The sequence below is a fragment of the Strix uralensis genome, chromosome 1 (genome assembly GCF_047716275.1).
Source record: "Strix uralensis isolate ZFMK-TIS-50842 chromosome 1, bStrUra1, whole genome shotgun sequence".
NCBI lineage: Eukaryota > Metazoa > Chordata > Aves > Strigiformes > Strigidae > Strix > Strix uralensis.
Genome location: NC_133972.1, coordinates 40933803 through 40953814, shown reverse-complemented (window position 1 = coordinate 40953814; position 20012 = coordinate 40933803). Strand labels below are relative to the sequence as shown.

General features: G+C 39.0%; 1 protein-coding gene across 1 annotated transcript in view; it reads right to left on the bottom strand.

Annotated features, from left to right (window-relative positions):
- The window catches only part of VWDE (von Willebrand factor D and EGF domains), a 41978-nt gene extending 30280 nt beyond the window's left edge, over positions 1–11698 (bottom strand). Inside the window, exons 1-5 of the mRNA XM_074892237.1 lie at positions 11611–11698; positions 6436–6620; positions 3378–3609; positions 1291–1356; positions 349–608 (exon numbers count right to left, since the gene is read on the bottom strand). Of these exons, the coding sequence (XP_074748338.1) occupies positions 349–608; positions 1291–1356; positions 3378–3609; positions 6436–6620; positions 11611–11698 (831 nt within the window). The remainder of the gene's footprint in view (positions 1–348; positions 609–1290; positions 1357–3377; positions 3610–6435; positions 6621–11610) is intronic.
- Positions 11699–20012: the final 8314 nt, after the last annotated feature.

Below are 20012 nucleotides of genomic sequence, written 5' to 3'. Positions count from 1 at the left end.
TCTCACTTAGATGCATTTACATCCAAATACCCTCTTAATTTACAGTATCAAACCAAACCACAGTAGAGGGTGAAGATGACGCAACTTGAATAAACATCTATCTCCTGGAGGCACCCTATACTGTGCTGAGACAGAGAGTCTCAAAACCTTAACGACAGTATAATTACTGAGATATTCTTTGGTATTTCCACATTCATATGGGCACCACCAACAACAACTACACTCAGTATGCTTCTGCTAAGAAAAATAATACAGCAAGGTGCTGGAAGTCTGTCTCTAACAACTGTTAGTTTTTACCGAGCCATATTTACAAAGATACAAAGAGATTATAATTATGTTTTAACATACTCTGTCTCCAAGTCTGACGTTTATCCCGTCTAGTTCTAGAAGTGCATATGTATGAACTGCTGTTTCACGTTTCAGCTCTTCTTTGATACCCTCAGGAGAAAGTCTTGACCAAGTTACAATGAATCCGACTGAGCTGTTTGCAAAAGGAACGCCAAAGGCACACCTTAGGTAAATTCTGCCTTTGATCAACTCTGCTACAACTTCAGGAATGGCTGGTAGTGGTGGTGACACAGATGGAGATGATGAAGAAGCCAGGTTACCTAGTCAAACAGAAGAATTCTGTGCAAAACCAGTATCAGATGAAATGACATTGATGTGCATTTTGCCAATTAATACACTAATAATATTTACCTTTTTTCATATGTGGAAGTACTACATAAGTGCTTAGAGAATCAGAGAAAATGTGTATGTTTCTTTTGTTAATTATTAAAAGGAGAAAAAATTCTGTCAGTCTTTGATTATATTCTAGCCAATAGGAAGATGCTGAAGAGGGGGGAATAAACCCAAAACCAAGTGAATAAAATACAATTAATTATTTTACAAGACAGGAGAGAGCAACATGCAAGGGAATTTGCCTGACAGAAAAATATTTTTTCTACTTATGAAGAAAAAAAAAAGCTATGAAAAAAGGAACAGAATAAGCAACAGTATGATTTGTAGATTCATCTTATATTTGACTCCCAAAGAATCAAAGTAATCTGTAAATCGACATTATTAAAATTACTTTTTAACATTTTGGTATTTATTCCGATCATTATGCTGAGAAAGTACTTCTGTAATCCAAAGGTTGAAATTACCTTCAAACTGCTCATTTTGCAACAGACTCAGCAATACTGTTGATAACATGAACATGGTTTCATTCAAGGCAAAATATGACTAAATGATGACATTATTGGGTCACAGATGCATAGAAAATCTTGAAAATCAAAGCAAAATACTCACTACTACAGATGCCTTGAATTTCCATTCCCATAGGATCACAGGTCTGTGGTTTTCTATCTGAAACAACTATAAATTTTTCTTAAATTGTATATTCACACACATACAGAGTACGTATACCAATGCTCTTATAAATTATGGCCCAATGTTAAAAATACACCAAATATCACAAGACACTAACTGAAGTCTTAATTAGCAGTACAGAAGAATTATTGTAATCTGATTCATATACAATTATGGTGGCAGTTGGTACAAAGCCTTGCGCTGGAAATCACAAGTAGATTGGCAACACCTAGGAGGAAGCATATGGAACATTCCACCACCTCTACATCTTTTACTGCAGAGGTACCCAGCCAATACTTACAGATGTTGTTAGTGAGTAAAAAGGAATTAAACTGTTCTCTTGAATATATATTTCTTCCCCAAATCTACATCTGAATGTTTATTCATTAACTGTAACACTGGACAGCCAAATTCAGTGCAGACCTGCTTTGAAGAAAAATAATCTTTCCTACAGGGACCTAAAAAAAAGTGCTTGTCCACTGCTATTTTTTTGGTATTTTGAACATTATTAAAAAAAGTGGAACTTTGATTAAACATGAAAATACTAGTGCATTTGTAACAGGAGTAGAAAGAGATTAGTCACTCCACTCAAACTAAATCAAAAGGGCAGCAGCAACACTGAAACCCCCCACAAAGAATGAAGAGCAGATTTTCATGTTGCATGCTTCAGTGATGCAACATTTGAATTCCTTAGCATGTAGAGGACAGACTCTTTGAAAATCTGCATCAGGTGTTTACAGGTATCAAGTGTTAAAGAGAAAACACGGTACACATGGTAACCTAGATACAAAAAGCACCACAAGAGTATAATGCGCTTTGCATGAAAACATCATCTTAAATGAGGGCTTTTAAACTCAAAACGTGTTTCAGATTTACAGTATTCAGCAGAGCCAAACCAGAGTTATGTTTTTTGCCTATTTTGTTTTGAGGCAGTAAAAATTTACTAGCTCGCTGCCTATGGTTTTTATATCCTCCTTCCTCTTCAGAGAGCCATCATCCAAAGTAAATGTAAAGTCCTATAGTGCAGGAGTTCTTCATTGCTTCAGTCACATGCATGCTGAAATGTCCCATTTCTGGCATTTTTCTTCTGACAATAAACCCCTGGAGAATGCCTTAACAATTGGACCTAAAGGTATAACGATGGACCAATAAAGCAGCAGAAAACCCACTTATAGTTTTGCTATTAAACTTTTGAAAGCAGTCAGTAATAGAGAACATGACTTAGAGCAATACAGTATATGACGCATAAAAATATTGCTAGTATTTTCACAACAGTGTGCTATACAAGCTAATAAAAATTTCCTACCACACTAATTCGTCACTATTTCACAATATTTATAACTGTAAGGATTTAACCATGCCTTCCTTAAGTTATCTAAAACATCTGGCACGAATAATGAAATACTGAAGTTTTGAGCTGTGAGCACCAATACGCTTTTGCAGCACAAGGGTCAAAGACAACGTGAGACATTGCCAAAGGACTCCAGTTCTTTCTCATAGTACTAATAAAGTGTGTATCAGTAGAGCATTTCTGTGTTGAATTTTCTTCTAGCAACAATGTGTATACTCTCCAGAAAGAGATGCCAAGAAAAATATTCCTAATGACTAAACAATAATTGATATAAATACAGTTTGGTCAAGTTCTTAAGCAAGATTTACTCTGACACGTAATTCTGTGCATATTTAGTAATGGGGACTTGCACAGTATGAGTGCCATTGTAGGTACTCTCAATTTTTACTTCCAGGTGTGTCTTGTATGTCTACCTCATTATAGGGAAAATTTAAATTCTTAAGTTTATGGACTCTGAACAATACTTGAGTGTTAAATGTAAGTTAAAAAGGGGCGGTGTGAACCCACACTACCATACCAAATCATTTTTCTATCGTCTCAATATTAAAAGTAAGGATTGCAGGAAATTTTAGCATGTGTAACTCTTTCCAGACATTTCTGCTCAGCCAAATATCGGAGAAACACACTTACTCATAAACACACACCCTTAGTTGAGTTAGAGCATGCATTTTCTCACCTTCTGCACAATACCCCATGCATCCTTGGGTGGGCTGCAGTAAGTAAACAAAGAAATCTCCACAGTTCCTCACGCTGACAGGGATTCGGAAAAGACAGCAGTCTTTTGAAGTGCTGAAGAAAAACTGCCATGTAGCACAAGCTGTTAACTGTTTGATCTCACCAGGTCGAGGCATGGATTCCGACTCCCTCAGAGACAACCAGACAGGGGCTTGAGTACCACAGTGATTCATCTTCAGCACCAGAGAAAACCATCAGAAAATGGTTAATGCTATATCAAACTGTTGCTGTGCTTCAGTGAGAGGTACATATGTACTCAATTAGTTTCCTGCATGAGCTTTCAACAAAGTTTAGACAGTATAATTGAGGGCTTGCCTACTTTCCTCCTCAAGGTTGAATACAAATATACACAAATAAGACTTACATCCTTCTTTGAGTCTAATGAATTTGTGTTTCTAAAGACAGGACATAATTTAGTGCCTGAAGAACTTAACTGGGAGCCACACCTGAGTGTTTTGCCCAGAAAACCTAACACTTGTGTTACTGCTTAGTGAGTTACCCTATACCTGTTATCCTACAGTAACTGACTACGTGAATGCTATCAGAGCACAGCAAATATAGGGTAGAACACACATACACTGAATATCAATGAAAGATGTTAAAGCCGACGTATTTTATCTGCCCTTTGCCATGGACTGACGGCTCAGCTAACCTCCTGGATTTCTTCTAAGAGATGTGGCCACCTGTTTTATTTATTTATTTGTTTATTTAGAAATAGATGTGCAACAACCACAGTGACTTTGTAGCAACCCTAAATGCTTTGGTGCCTACAAAGCAGTGGGCTTCACAAGGTCTGTGGTTCAGATAATGATTCAAGGGGTGACTGTTGTTCCCTCTCTCAGCAACAAAAGCCTTGTTCAGTGCTCTTCCTCAGGGAATCAGAAGTGTGCTGTGGAAGAGTCTCCTTCATCCCTCACCACTGTGGCTGTGTGAGGTCTTCAGATCAAGGAAGCTGCCATGCAGGTCACAACTTAACAGTAGTACCAATCATGGTAATGGAAGTGTAAGTCTGATTTAGCAGACAGCAGAGTTTACCAGTGGAGTACAGAAAAATTAATCCTGAGAAAAGGAGACAAAGAAGGAATCTGGTCCATGGGTTATCAGAATGAGTTAAAGATCACCTCCTGTCTTTCATGGGCTACAGAAAGCAAACTGAAGAGAAACGCCTAGAAGGACACAGTGTGTTAAAACCAGCATTTGGAAAATATTTACATGAAAACTATAAATCTGAAATTGTGATATTTTGAGAACCTCTTCTCCTTTATACATCACCTCAAGCATTCTTTTCTTTGAACTGGTAGTGAAACAAGTTCTTAGATTATCTTGTCTTTAGACCTCTTGGTCTAAAGACTACTGCAGACTAATTGACCAATTACCCATCTCAAAAGTGCACTTTTCTTTCTTAATCTAGAATATCTGAGCCCACCATCAATCCATCAGACAGATGGAATTAATGAGAAGTAGACAGAAATGGGACGGATTGTTTAACAGAGTCTGAATCTTTGACAAGGATTAAATATAGCTATAATAAAAGTTCTCCTAAAGGGAAAGGAAGGAGGAAACTTCTCAAACAAGACATCCATTTCAGTTTGGTTTTAATGTTTTGACTTTGATATTTCAAAATAAATGTCTTGGTTTTGTCAACAGATGCAAAGAAGCAGATGTCAATGCATAAATTTCATTTGCTGAGTAAGTTTTGAATCAATCTCTTTCCAACTGTAATTATCTGGACTTCCCTGTATTAGGATGGTAGCCTATTTTTACCAAATATTTACTAAGCACTGAGAACTTTGGTCAGATTTCTAAAACTTTCCTAGATGACCTGAGTGGGTATCTTGCTAGTCTAACCTCTGTTCTAAAAAACACTTTTTTTTTCCCCCTTGGTTTATCATGCTGGTTCTTTGCACAAAAGTACCCATTTTGAGAAAATACAACTAGTTAATTAATTTGTTTGTATTAAATCGAACTGAAAGAAAGTCCTTTAAAAATCATACTTTTTGCTAGTTTTTTGCAGTACAAAAACAAAGGTTAACAGTAACCTCTGCAATACAACCCTCCGAGTCCTTGAGTCACCTGCACATTAAAGGTACTTCAGTGGCTTTATATGGCTGTAAAGATTTACTAAAAAATAAAATAAATAAATATAAGAAGGGATGCTATAAACTCATTTTCATTTTATTACTATGTTTTAACTTTTTTGTATTCCTTTAAAGGTGTTTCATTATTAGGCTTTTCTTTCCTTTTTTTTTTCCTAAGAGACTGCGACCAGGCAATTCATTTAATTTAAAAAATCATGGTAAAATATTCTAATGACTTTTTTTTTTTTTAATAAGGAAATGTTTTAAAATAGGAAACTACAAAGATATATTGCCTTAGAATATAACAATTACAGACATGTGGGTACATGCCAAAATAAATCATTACAAGTCTAAAGTATTATATATTCAAAGTAATTCTTGAGTCTTAGGGGACTTCCAGATGACAAGGCAACTAATCTTCAGTTAGCTCAGTTAGTTCAAGACATTTTAGGGGTAATCTCTTCTCTCTAACATGATCCTTTTAAAAGCTCCACAATTACTGGATTCATGTGGCTGCAAGTCTTTACACCACTTTCACATGGCCTTCCTAACAGACTGACCATTACATAGTCGCAGTTTTACAACATATCCCTGCTACTCTGCCACAAAGAAAACCTTTTTTAGCAGTGACTACAAATGATGGTTTTTGAGTGCTCCAAAAGGGATGTAATTTATCATCCTCTGCTATTGCCCATTCAGTGTAAAATTTTCAATGCTTAAGACTTAGTTGTCCAGTTAACACATTTTAAAGTATTTGAATATTTAGAGATAATAGAGATAATTTGAGTATTTAGAGATAATAGGTACTCTCTACTCCTCCACATCAGTCTCCATAACTATTCTTTTTTTATACCTATCTTACTGAAAAATTCTTAAGAAAAAAATACATATTTCTCATAATCAAATGAGTTGTAACAATACCTCCACGCACTTGGTCGGCATCTCAGCATGCTTATCAAAAATCATAAAGCGATACCATCCTGGTGTTAAGGAATGGTCACATATTAAATCCTGAATAGCTGATTGCTGGAGGTGGGATGAATCAAAATCAACGCTTCGGTAAGGGCTCTGCAGGATCTGATGTCCACCAGGAGAGCATTCAAGAACTGTGGAGTAAGAGTATTTTGTGTATCAAGACTGAATGCCTAACAAGTATGTCAGAGAAGATGTCGAGTATTTTTAACAAGAAAATAAGGATATATGACAATATGATGTGAAGCTACTTTTACTGAAAAAAACATACTGAAGTCTTAGTAACAACAACAAATAGGTACATTAGCACTCTAAAATTTAATAGAATTCATCATGTGGTAACTTTACCTTCCTTAAGTGGACAATAAATGCAAATTAATAACCACATTAGGCATTTACCCTAGATGTAAAAACAGTAGAAAGGAGTACATTTATACTTTCTCTCTGGATTTTTACTTTCTAGTTCCACTGATACTTATGAAACCTAACAACCTGAATAAATGGGGTGTCAGATATATGAGAAGATCAAAATCTTACCTCAAGAGGAGTAAGGATTATCCAAAAGTGTTTTGTAAATAGGCTACCACTTTACAGGGTTCCTATGCACGAAATGAAGAATGCTCTCAAATGGGTGAGAGGTAGTTGCAGATCATAGCAAAAGTATGTATGAAATGAATAGATACTTAGTTACATATTTTAAGTCAATTTGCATGACTGACATGCTAAATTTTACTAAAGTAAATACTGACAAACATTTATGGACATTTAAGTGACCTTGTGGCCTCAAGAAAAATCTCAAAATTGATGATAGGTAAAATGAAGGATGGGAATCTGAGGAAGTCTTTGCAACAGTTTTTTTTAAATGCAGACTCATTCAGAAATAAAGCAGAATGCCAGAATTTCTGAGTCTGATCTGGCAGCTGAGTTGACTCCTCTTAAAGACAGTAACAATAAAAGTTCTGGCTAAGGGCATATTTGCATGCAGTGTACTGAATGGCCATTCTTGCTCAGGAATGTGCTCAGGAAGTGAAAGTGGGGGAAAATAGAGAATGTCTATAAAAAATTAACATTTAAAATAAACCTATCTATTTACCTTGCTTTTAAAAATGGATACCAACTGATGCTGGTTGTGAATGGAACTTCAGATTATACCAAATCACACAGTTAATCTTAATTCTTGCCTCTAGTATACTACTAATGAATTAAAAAAATGCATCTGTAAGCAAAGCTGTATAATCTTACATTTTGAATATTAACACTCTGACCTTCAGTTTTTGCTCCTAGGTTTCTTTGTATTTGTCCCATATTTTGCATGGTGTAATTGTGTCACTGATTACAAACATATTTTGGTTCAAATCATGCAATAACGCACTATCTTCCACATCTTCCACATTCCTCATGTCATTGTCCAGATAACCACAACTATAAAACAGTTTCAAAAACAGGTAATTCCCCTCCTTTAAATGGAGAAGATGCCCCAGTGAAAGAACAAGCTTCATCTCTTTCAAGCACAGTATGAGAATCCTATAGTCTTTCAAAGACTGAAGATTTAATCTGATATGGCTTTAGGCTACCCAGGCAGGTAACAATAGCTTTATCTTCTGTCCTCTAAGGGCAGATGGAAGTCAGTGTGATTGACTGTGCCACCACTGTGCTTCTAAGTTGCTTGTAGTAGCCTTTAGGCTATTCGTGTCCATACAGGTTGACCTCACTGAGAATTTATCCTTCATCGCAATTTGAAGAAAAACCCTTGAAGAATCACAGGTCAGCCATGTGTGTTATTGAAATGCTTTCCAAGCAAGCTACAGCACAGGCAGTTTACGAACCATGGTGAAAGTTTCTTCCTGACTTCTGTTTTTTATTGGAATTCTCCCTTTCACACAGAACCCTCATTAGTTTTCTTTCCTGTAACTGAATCACTCTTGAAACGATTAATATCTGTAACCTTTTCCATTAATAAATCAAGCTAGACACGAGACAAGTCTTTATTTTCTTTTCCTCCACAGTTTAATTAGATCATCGTTTCATAGATCTTTAAAACAGCTGACTGTACTCACTTGTAATAGGGTTATAAATCCTACTAAAGATCAAATTATACGTTTCTTATTATGCACATCACTTTAAAATGTCACACAGCTCTTCATGTATTCTTTCCTCCTTTTTAGAAGTATGCTAATATTTCCATAGTTATTGCTTGGAAATCTCATGTCGTGTAACACTGGTTGATTTTTTTTCTTTTCTTTTCCTTACCCATTCTGCAAAACAACTGAAAACAACTGCCATCATCAAGAATACAAAATATTTTATTACACATCTGAGTGTAACTGATGTGCTGCCTAACTCTAGCAACAGCAGAAACAAATAGAAGTATCGTATTTATGGACACATACACAAGAAATGAATATTGTGTTCTCTGTGAAAAAGTTACCCCTGCAGACCAGATCTGCTCAAATCATAGGCATTTAAGAGGAGAGTTGGCTAAATTTTCCACTGAAATCATGATTCCCTTATTCAGGACGGATAAAAAAAAATAATTTTGATATAAGCATTCTTTCAAACTTCTTTCTCAGAATGATGAATACCAATTTTGCTGTAATGCTCCAGAAAAGCTTTGCCTGTGTCTAACACCCAGCCATTTTCAGCCCAATGAGTCGAGTCTGACAAAATAATAAGGAACTGAACACAGGGTCTGATAACTTGGAAGTGCTAAGGAAGCTTACCTACAGGGCAAGCTGACCTAACAGCTCTGCCTAGTATGGAAGGAACATTAAAGTATGGGAAGATGTACTGTTGACTTCACTTCATCCACAATCACAAAACATTCTGACACGTTCTGACACAAAATGAAAAACCCACGTTAGTTTTAACAGAATTTATCATTTAAGCATGATTATTCTTAATGGAAATCTTTCCATATATATGGGAATATTCTTTTTATTTCTTTTTGGGCCTTTAAATGCATTAATGATTTAATAACTTTAAGTATTTGCCTTAGAATAATGAAAGTCTAATTATAAAATACACAAATGAATACTTGAGAATTAAGACGATGAAATTCAGTCTCCTCTGTACATTGGTTTGCCTAACGGAGAGACAGGTCTCCATTATGAGGAGAGACTTACTTCTAGGAAGACAAACTCTCCCATTTTGTTTGGAGGTCCAGATACTACATACTCTCTGCTGAAAAAGCAACCTGTCTTGGGAAAATATGAAGCTGTTTCCCTAGAATTTGAGTTTGCTTATCATATTCTGTGCTTCTTTCCACAAACATCCTATATACTGTATATGGTTCTTTAACCGAGGTCTCTGCGTGCCAGGAACAAATTGATTCTGTACTTGCTTTTTCCTGACCATCTTCAGGATTAATACTTTGAGTTTTGCCTGGATCCATCCCAGACCTACTTGATCCCGCCAGATACTGAGGAATGTGACCCCTAAGATGGAAAAGAATCCAACTTTTGCAACATCTTAAACACGAGGATAGCACTGTGCTGAGCCTTTTGGGAGAGATACGAGACAGAATGTCTGCCAACACACTGGGGTTTGTACCATAACTGCCACAAACTGGGCCACGTAATAGGTACTCTGACCACCACATGTTAATCAAAAGTCAAAGAGGTTCTTGAAATCAACACAGGGGCTCATTTTGCACAAAGAGATATTTAAGTGACTCCTGATGACAGCCTCGGAGGCACTCGGGTGGAAAACAAGTTGCACAAAGGAAGGACTTTTCAATTTCCTGTTCACATCTCTGTTCCAATCCTTGTGCAGAGAGGGGCTGATGATTTTCCACCTGCCCATAACATTTCCAGTGTTATGGAGCAGTCAGGGACTGAGGACTGCTGGGTGCAAACCAGAGTACAGACGGGAAAAGGATCCACTTGTGGATTACAGGCAAGGGCAGAGCGGCAGGACTGGCAACTCGGTTCCCTGGGTACGAATAGCTTATTAGTTTCTACCTCCTGCTGTCCACAGGCCAGGGTCTGGCAAATGACTACAGAGAAGCAAATAGTGCCCTTCGCAAGTGCCCACTCTGATCCTGAATGTGCTTTTTCTTGCATCTACTGACTGCAAAGGATGCAGCAGATCAACATCCTGAGGCAGAAATTAGAACCAGGACTGCATTTAATGAGAGTCCTCACATGGTACTTTTGGATTTAAACTCTTCCAAAATACTAAAATAGAAGGAATTTCACTTTTTAGAAGAAGTTATCCTGACATAATTACTTAGGGTAATACTTTTAAAGCAAAATATAAAAATGACTGTAACTATTTACCTAAAAGATACCATTTGCTTGGATGAGACATATAAACAGAACATGATCACACACGTCATAGCAATGCCAGTATCGCACTGCAATGGGACTGGAATATGAATATTCCTATCCATTTAACAGCGAAGAAAACAGAATCAACACGCACGCATTAATACATCTTTATAAATAATCTTATTGGAACGGGCATTAAAACAGTCTTCAACCACTCATGTCTGCACCTAAGGGGTGCTTTGTAAAGGTAGTAAATAGTTGCATAACCGTTAAAAAAATGTAAAGTATATGCTACTAGGATATTTTCTAGTGGTTCTCGATATAATACGCTACTGTACCTACTCTTTATGCGGATTTTCTCCCAGAAATTTGACAAGGCAGACACGGTTTTTGCAGAGGTTTTGCACAGCCTTCTGCAGAGGTGCCAGGTGAGGGTGTGCCAATGCACGCAGGGAGAAGAGGGCGAGGAAGGGAGAGCGGCAGAACCGACATTCCCGGCCTTCGACTTCCACTTGGCGGGTTCTCCCTGCAGGTGCCCCGGGCCAGTGACAACTCCCGTTCTGACGCTTCACAGAGTTTAACCTCTCCCCGCGAAACTGGTTCCCTGTAACCACCCGGCTGCAAAACTAGCGGCGTGCGGGCCAGGGGGGAAGGACCTGACCGGAGCCGCATCCCGGGACCGGCCCGGGGAAGGCTCCCGGCCAGGGCCCACTTCACACCCGGCGGGGCCGAGGGCCGGCGCCGCCCTCCCGCGCCGCAGCCGCCCGCCCCGGCGCCCTCCCGTCCACCTGCTGCCGGCGACGCCGCCGCCCGCAGCCGCCCGCCCGGCCCCGCTGCCCGGTGCGGCGCCGCTTACCTCGCCGGGGCGGCCTCGCCGCCGCCAGGCACCCCAGCACGGCCGCGCAGAGCCAGAGGCGGCGGGCGGTGGGGGCGGCCCCCGCCATGGCCCCGCTCCGCTCTGCTCCCCTCTGCCGCCCCGCTCGCCCCGCGGCCGGCGGGCTCCGTGCCGCTGCTCCCGGGCCGGGCGGCGGCTCTCCGCTCTTCTGGTGGCTGCGAGCGCCCAGCCCGCGGCCCAGTGCAGCCCCTCCCTCGGGGGGTGCTCGGCGGGGCCGGCCCTCCGCCCGCCTCCCTGGCGGGCCCCGGCCCCCGGCTCGGCCCCGACGGGGGTCGCCGGGGAGGGGGGGGTGCGGGGCCCGCGCCCGGCGGCTGTGGCGTGTGGCCGGGCGCGCCTGGGCGTCCCCTGCGCGGGGGCTCCCGGGGGCACATTTTCAGCGAGGAAATAAACGAAGCACTCGGTGACTATTGTCGGGGGCTTTATGAAGATGATTTTCTGTATCCCAGACAGACCCAAAGCTCGTCGACGTCGTGAAAGAGCAGTGCCCCACTGCCCTGTGACGCCTGATTGTATTTACTTTCTAATCTGTAGTAAAATGCTGAAAAAGAGCCGATTTCAGATTGTTTGCTGTGAATCCTTTGGGCATTTCCTTCCTTAGATCACTAAGAGTGATTTATACTTCTGCTGTAGTAATAATTACAACCTGCTGTGTTTGACGCCATTAATGCAGAGTGAGTTTAGCAAATATTTAACAGTTTTAAGCACCCAAGTTGCATGGCTTGCTGGGAGATGCTCCTCTTTAGCAGTGACTAGCGGAGGACAAATCTCAGCGTTTAAGACTTGGCAATGCTGGTATTTTTTCTTTGTAGACCTGAGGTCGTGCAGGCACTGAACTACTTTGTGCACACCAAAGGTGTACAGCAGTCTACAGAAATGTTTCACATTCTCTGTAGGATATGTAGACCCAAATCAAACAAATGTTGCTGACACTAAAACACAGCTTGCTGCTATCCACAGAACATCTGCAAGGGTAAAATGTTCAGCAAGGACTGCTTCCAGGAGGTACTGACCTGGGTGGCTCTTTGCAGAGCAGGTTTCCCTGCAGAAGGAGGTATCAGGCCTTGGAGTGCAGGCAGAGACACAGCAGCGTTGTGTGGGTAACCTCAGTCCTCTTTTGCTCACACACCCTGAGCCTCATCATTGCAAGAAGCAGCTCAGCTCCATGACAGCATCGAGTATTTTTTAATTGTTTGGACAACTATCTGTGTTATTTGTTACCAGGTAGGATCAACTTTTATCCTGAAAATCTGCATACATCTGAAATTAGTTTGGGTTTTATTTTTATTTTTTCCCAAACTACATGTTTATAAAGAAGACAAAAGGAAAGAAAGATGTATTTTACAAAACAAGTTACAAAATAAGGACCTAGAAAGAGAGACATGAGAAGCTTTGACAAAATTTAAACATTGAGCTACTTCTTTGACCCCTGCTAGCCATGATGGAGTGTTATTTACAGGAGGATTAACACCTTTCATCATGGATCATGCAGGAGACCTAAAGAGGTGGCAATAACGCTGCTGGAGTAAAGATACCTTTCATCTTTTCTGCACTGGTTTTCCTCTGCTAGCTCCCTCTGCTACTATCAGCCCTGTAGCCTCTTACAGGAACAGCCGAGCAACAACATATTGTGGTTAAAAGAGCCAACAACTTGCCAAAAGTAGTACCCAGCGCTCATGGTTGTGTCAGTGACAGTAAATTTAAGAAAAATGAAAGTAATTCTGGGGCAGACTCATGCTTATAATAGGACTATAGGTCTTTCCAGCAGGTTGCAATTTCAGAAAGTTTTAGACAGTAATTTACATAGTTTTAATTAAGTAATTCATAGCATATGTAAAATTGGTTTGCACTACTGAAAACATCTCTTTCACTAGCAACGGGATATGAAGTCAAACTACAATTTTGTATGTGCATATTATTAAGTAGCAGGATGTTTTGGAGGAAAAGCCAAGACTGTTGAATGGAGGAAGAATTTGAGATACTATAAATGATTATGTAGTCCAAGTCATTACTGTTGTAAACAGTTTAAACTTTGACTAAAAACACAACACGGGGAGCAATGGTATCAATGCTAGGGAGCATTTACACATTGCAGCACAGAGCAGCCTTTCCCAGAGTGGATTTTATGAATGACGATGAAGAAAGAGGGATGTAAGGTTGGTTTTGAAAATTATTTCAAGGCTAACTTCCAGTTTAGTAATCTCAGTCTGTTCAACAAAGCTTTAAAATATGTATTTATTTTAAGGTGGACTCTTAAGTTTCATCTATGAATGAACTAAGTTATTTGTTTGAACAAAGCCTCCACAGAAGTGCTTTTGCTGACTCAGAACTGACTTATTAGGGAGGGAAGAGCATAGTGATAAATCAGAGAAAAAAAGACGTGTTGGATGACAAGGAGCAGGGGCTTGGGCAATGCTCAAAATAGAGTCATTGCAGAAGTTTAAAAATTCAGATAAAAAAGAAGGTGACTCTGCTGATGCTAAGCCCTCAGTGCTGCAACTAGATTGTACTGGTTTAATGGTTTATCTGCATAAGCTTGTGACTGTCCAGCTCCGGTGTGTGCGTATGTGTAACAGGAGTCCTAGAAAAACCGTGAAAAAGAAAAAAGAGAACTTTCTCATAAATGCAGCCAACATAGCAACTTCCTACTTCATCTGTCACTTCTACTAACAACATGCTAGTGTGTTCTCTGAAACAGCGCACCTTAGATCGTGAACTTTGTATATATGAAATACACATTTTATACAGTATTTAACAAGATGATGTTATCTGAAATTGCATTTGGGGGAACAGTCCAGAGTGGGCAGCAGGCAAGTGAATACCAGGCTGATTAAAGATAAAGGAGTAGTAGTCTTAAGTATTTTAGGTAACTAAGTCAGGAAGAACAATCAGCAGTGGTTGCCAAAATGTGTACATTCTCAAATACGTGCGCATAGCTGTTCAGGTGTGAACTGGAAATGAGAAACCACCTTTGAGTTTTAAAAGTATTTGGCTTCAGACAAAGCCACGAATGTTTTTTGCAGTTGTATCCAGTCCCTAAACTCAGAGGTAAATAAGGGGATCACCTAGAACAAAGGCAGTGCTTGTGGTAGGCTGCTTGGAATAACAGGTAATTAGTGTGAATGCTGGTGAACAAGAGAGGGGAAGCAGAGGTTGAGAGCTGAGGGTTGCAGCTGGGTGGGTGGATGCTGTCCTGAACAATGAATCCCCAGCTCCAACACTTAGAGGTTCTTAGCCAATTAGAGAAGAACCTGATTAAGTTTAAGCTAAAATTGCCCCCTATAGCTGATTTATTATAAGCCTTTTCTTTCAAACTGTGTAGCTAAGAGTACCAACGGAGGTCTTTCTTAAAGGAATCCTCTGTGCTGTGCCATTAAGCCTGTCTGTACTGTAGGCAAGGTAAATCCGAATAAGTCCTTTAAACCTACGTTGCTGTCTTTGTTATCTGTGCAGAGATAGAACATGGATGATAACTCCAAATAAAGCTGTGAGCAGAACTTGGAAGCTGGGAGAAATTTCCGTGCAAATCTTCAAAGGGTTACTGTAGTAATGCCAAGTGCTGAATGTTTAGAAAGAGTTGCCTTCTGCAGATAACAACCCTCCTGTAAGGAGCAGATGGCTGAGAGATAGCCCACAGCTCTGGGCAGATCCAAAAGCATCAGAGAGGCATGAGTTCTCTTGCACTCACCCTTCAATGTTTTTACTTCTTTATGTTTTTAAAAAGAATTCATTTTCAATTGTGCCAGTTCATGTATGTGAATGGTAAGTGAACTTGTCCTTTCTGAAACAATAAATTGTTAACATTCTTGTCTAATCTGATCAATACTGTCCTTAAAGTCAAATTCCAATCTTCCCTACAAACTGTGGGTTGTGTGACTTTTAGCTTAGCTAAGGTTCATTTGGTTTAAAAACATGGATTAACAGCTCTGAAACTAATGTCCTGAAACATCACCAGGACACAGGAAGACACACTAAGACACATTGCCGGTCCCAGTTCAGAATGAGATATTTGGTTCTATCCCTCATCACCGTCTTTGACACCAAAGAAATAGAAACAGAGAATCAGTAATGGTCACATGCATTTATTTATTTTGGTCATTCTGTGGCTAACATTACAACATTATAAGAGGTTACATTTGCTCATGTTTATTCTGCTGGCGGCCTTTTCTGAAAACTGCATGGCTTTTGAGTGGCATTTGTTTTTCAAAATGCTTTTAAAATTTGTAGAGGGTATTTTTTAAACTGCCACGTAAATGTACTCAGTGTTGACAGTCTGTTTAGCTTTTAGAAGTAATGATATCTTCAGTATGTTTTAGCCCCTAATTCTCTTTCATATTTGACCTCTTGTATATACTATATTTGATTTATGTAATAAAGGACTTCAGTATAAAAATCTAACGTAATTTGGCTTGGATAAGCAGTATGAGGTTTAATATAAATTGTAGGAAATCTATCTCCAGGGGTTCTTAAGAGTCAGAGCAAATCAGTGGTAGGCTTTCCGTTAACTTTGATTGTCTTTGGATCAGCTCCTTACTCTTTTATGTTCTCAAGTATTTTTATATTCTTTATTACATAATGGCTTAAAACCTAACTCGAAGGTCTCTCAGCTGTATTTACTCAGAATGTGCCAGAATATTTTGAATTCTGGGAAGTCCCTTGGAATATTAATGGCATAATCTTTGTTTTACCCATACTGAACTGTGGCACTGACATGTAATTATACTGATCACTTGCATGTGATACAGTTGTCACATATTATTTCTTCTCTTTCCGTCTCCCACAGATTGTTTTTGTGTGTGTACAGCTTAGTAAGTTGCAATTTTAAAAAAAGTAGATAAAACAGGGAATTAATTCTTTAGCCTTTCTAGAATAAAGGTTACTTGAGTAAGGTCTAAAGCATTAATCTTGTAGGTAACCATGTACTTCATACTCTTAGTCTTACTGACTTTAGCCTGTTTGTATTTGCACTATTATTTTTGATATTTGTCAGATAAAAATTAACATTACTGGGAAAAGTCTTGAGTAAATTGTATGCTCTACTAAAATGCAGGTGAGAAAAAATATTCTTAAAATATATAACCTATTCAGATGATGAACAAATAATGACATATTTTTCTCAAATTCTCAGACTACCTTTGTTAGTATCAAAGGCTTTGGTCCTGTTAAGACTAAAGCACATGTTTTAGTGAAATCCCTCAAGAAGGTGATTTAAAATCAAACCTCCCACATCCCAGTGCTAAGAGCTATGTTCTTTCTTCCTGGGCCTATCATTTCTCCTCCTAGCTTTTACCTTATATGTAGTACCAGCTCACTAGTTTGTAAGTCATTAACATCACTAAGCAGCCAACTCTGCCTGTGTCTAAATACAGACATGGCACCCCTGTTAAGAGGTACATCCTATCCACATTCAGTGGTTATCTGATAACACTGAATATACAAATAAATAAACTGTGGCTAGGTCGGCAAGGAAAAGATGCATTCACCAAAGCAGAAAAAACACATTCTTTGGCTTTGTTTTGTGAAGAGGTCTGGTCCCTGACTCAAGGAGAGACTTCACAGCTGAGGATCATAAAAGGAAGGAAGCACATGAGTAGGGTTTCCTCAGCTTTGACTACTGTGCTAAGTTAGCCTGTGTCTCCTTAAGCCTTTGGCTTCATTGTAGAGAAAGGCAATATTTATTTATTTGATAAAGAGTGGGATGGTAAGAACAGATGCACTCTAAAGAGCAGAAGCACAGATCATCAATTAGCTTTAGCTGGGTAGAGTTGCACTGACTTTTGCTGAGGGTTTAATCCAGAAATCCTGTTTTCATGTGTATCTTTATACAGTAAGAAGAAACTGAGAAATAAGTCCTCACAGAGAGAAACAGATGTGATTTATTTTTCCACTCCCCTTTCCATTTGGCATTGTTGAGGCTTTAAAAAAGTATTTAGAGGATACAGATTCCCCCTGCCTCACACTAATGGAAAATATGTTTCCTGTCTGTTCCCCAGATAAAATTATGTATTTTTCTTGGATAGGAGTAAGATATCTCACTGCAGATAGCACTTTCTTGGCACAACAAATTATGAAAATGTTTTTTATCATCTGTAGTTTGAAGAAATTGGAAGGACAGTCTGTCTGGTGCCCTGTTAACTTCCCTCTCTGATGGTTTGGCCATCTGAATTTTTAGGTTAACACCACTGGTTTTTAAAATGCTTAAAAGAACAGAGCATGACTTGGTCTGACATCGATTGACACAGGAACAAAGCACAGACCTTGTTTTGAAATAGTAATAAACAAAATGTTCAAAAACTGTTTTATAAAATTGTGCAAGGTAGTGTTGCTAGTTGGATTTCTAAAAAATCAAACAATGTGAAAATCCACTACAATATTATTTCAACAATACACTAGATTTAAAAGCCTGGTGCTAAATTAATTACACTGAACTATTTTAAGGGCTATTAATTTCAAGAAGTGTTACACATGATGCAGCTACAGCGTCTGGCTCAGGAGAAAATTGAGGAATTATTTAACTTGTGTGTTCTATTTTCTCTAAGCATTATGGTATTGGTCACTCTCAGGCACTGGTACTGAGCAATATGGTTTGACTTTTCTTATGGTCTTAATCTTTAGCAAGGGGTGAACCTATAGAAAAAAAGGGATGCACAAAATAACAAGGCAGCAACAGCTACCTAACCATTGCCAAACTTACCTGGGAAACCTTAGATGGCTTGTGAATCTACCTTTCCTCTCTCCTATTGCCCCTATCTTGTAAACAAATACATGGTTTAGTTGACAGAGAAATAATTTAATTGACTTCTGGCAGACAATGAATTTAAGATTCTCTCTGTCTCTCATTGTCTCCCCTTCCTGTAGAACATTATAGTTTTGGCTATCACTACAGGTCTTAAGTTTATTAGCGAGGGTCGTTAAACATCCCTTGAGTGTTCAATGGATCCCTCTGGACTAAAACTCTCTTACATGGATACCCAGTCTTCTCTTTGGCAGGTTTGTTCAGGGCAGTGGCTTTATTCTTTGAACGCCTCTTGCAACAACTGAAGTGAGTAGATCTGAATTGTCAATGTGTATTTAACATTACATTCCAAAAGAACCTCAAGTTTTGAAGCTAACAATAGGAAGAAACAGAAATGTTGAGAAAGGAAAGCTCTAGGAGAGGTTCTGAAAGGGATAGCAAAAAAAAATTCAGAAAAATCTCAGAGAAGGGCAAAAACCTCATTTAAGTTATTTAAATAGAGGTCTGAAACTGCATTCAGGAATCTGTTTCAAGGAAAATCTTCTGGCAAAAAAGGAGACAATTATGTGGTTTCCCTGTATGATGTAATTATTTTTAAATTTTATAAATAAAATTTGAGAAGGTAGCTTTTCTTAATGAGGTGTCAACATTTGTATGAATAAAGTGCCAAAAAGCAATCTGCTTTACAGGTAATGGATCAAATCTTAAACCTATGCACAATAGCGCAGGTGTATTTATAACAATACAGATATGTAAGCTTCAGTTACTTACGGATGACAATTAGAAATGGGAGAAACTTATCTAATTCAATTAGATTAGTTTAAAGGATTAATTCTCATTTTATTGGTAGTAAAAGGAACTGTGGTAAATTCTATGTTGGGTTGTTGGGTTTTTTTTTACTGAACGTCTTTCTGGCATAATATTGATTTAAGTACTCTCTTCAGTTTTACTGGAATTTGAAGTTTTTGTTCCATTATCTTTCTTCCTCTATGCTTAGGAATTTTGATATGAACTGTGTGAGATGAGATGGTTTATGGAGGTGTAGGAGTCTGGGCCACGCTGGGGGAAAGTTAGTGCAGACAGAAGAATGCAAGGACGAAGACAAGGCCACCAAAATAAGGCTGGCAAAAACACACAAGATAGCAGATAAGTGAGAAACACCTGTGGTCAGCAAAAGCACACAAGTCTGAGCAAAACAGGGTATGAGATAAGGGAGTTTTGGCAAGTTTTGGGCTTTACGTGCTAATTGCAATTAACCAATGCAAATGCTTGTAGAGGCACGTGAACAGCACGTGTAGATGACCTGTAGCCTATTAGAAGATAGATGAGTGCGTGTACGGAACTTAGTAGAATATAAATGTAACCAGGATTGGAAAAATAAAGGATGGACAACCTGATCATCACATTGGTGTTGCGTCGTTTCTGTTCCCGCACGGAGAAATAAGGACCCCGGCTAATGGTGACCCCAATATGGAGGCAGGGATTTGAGTAAAGGTAAAGGATAAAGAAAATGTAACTGCTGTATTCTGATGTTTAATCTTGTTAAATATCTCAGTTTCGTCATTTTAGAAATTGATCGTAAGTAGATCTGAGACAGAAAGCCGGATGATCAGTGGGGAGAAAATAAATC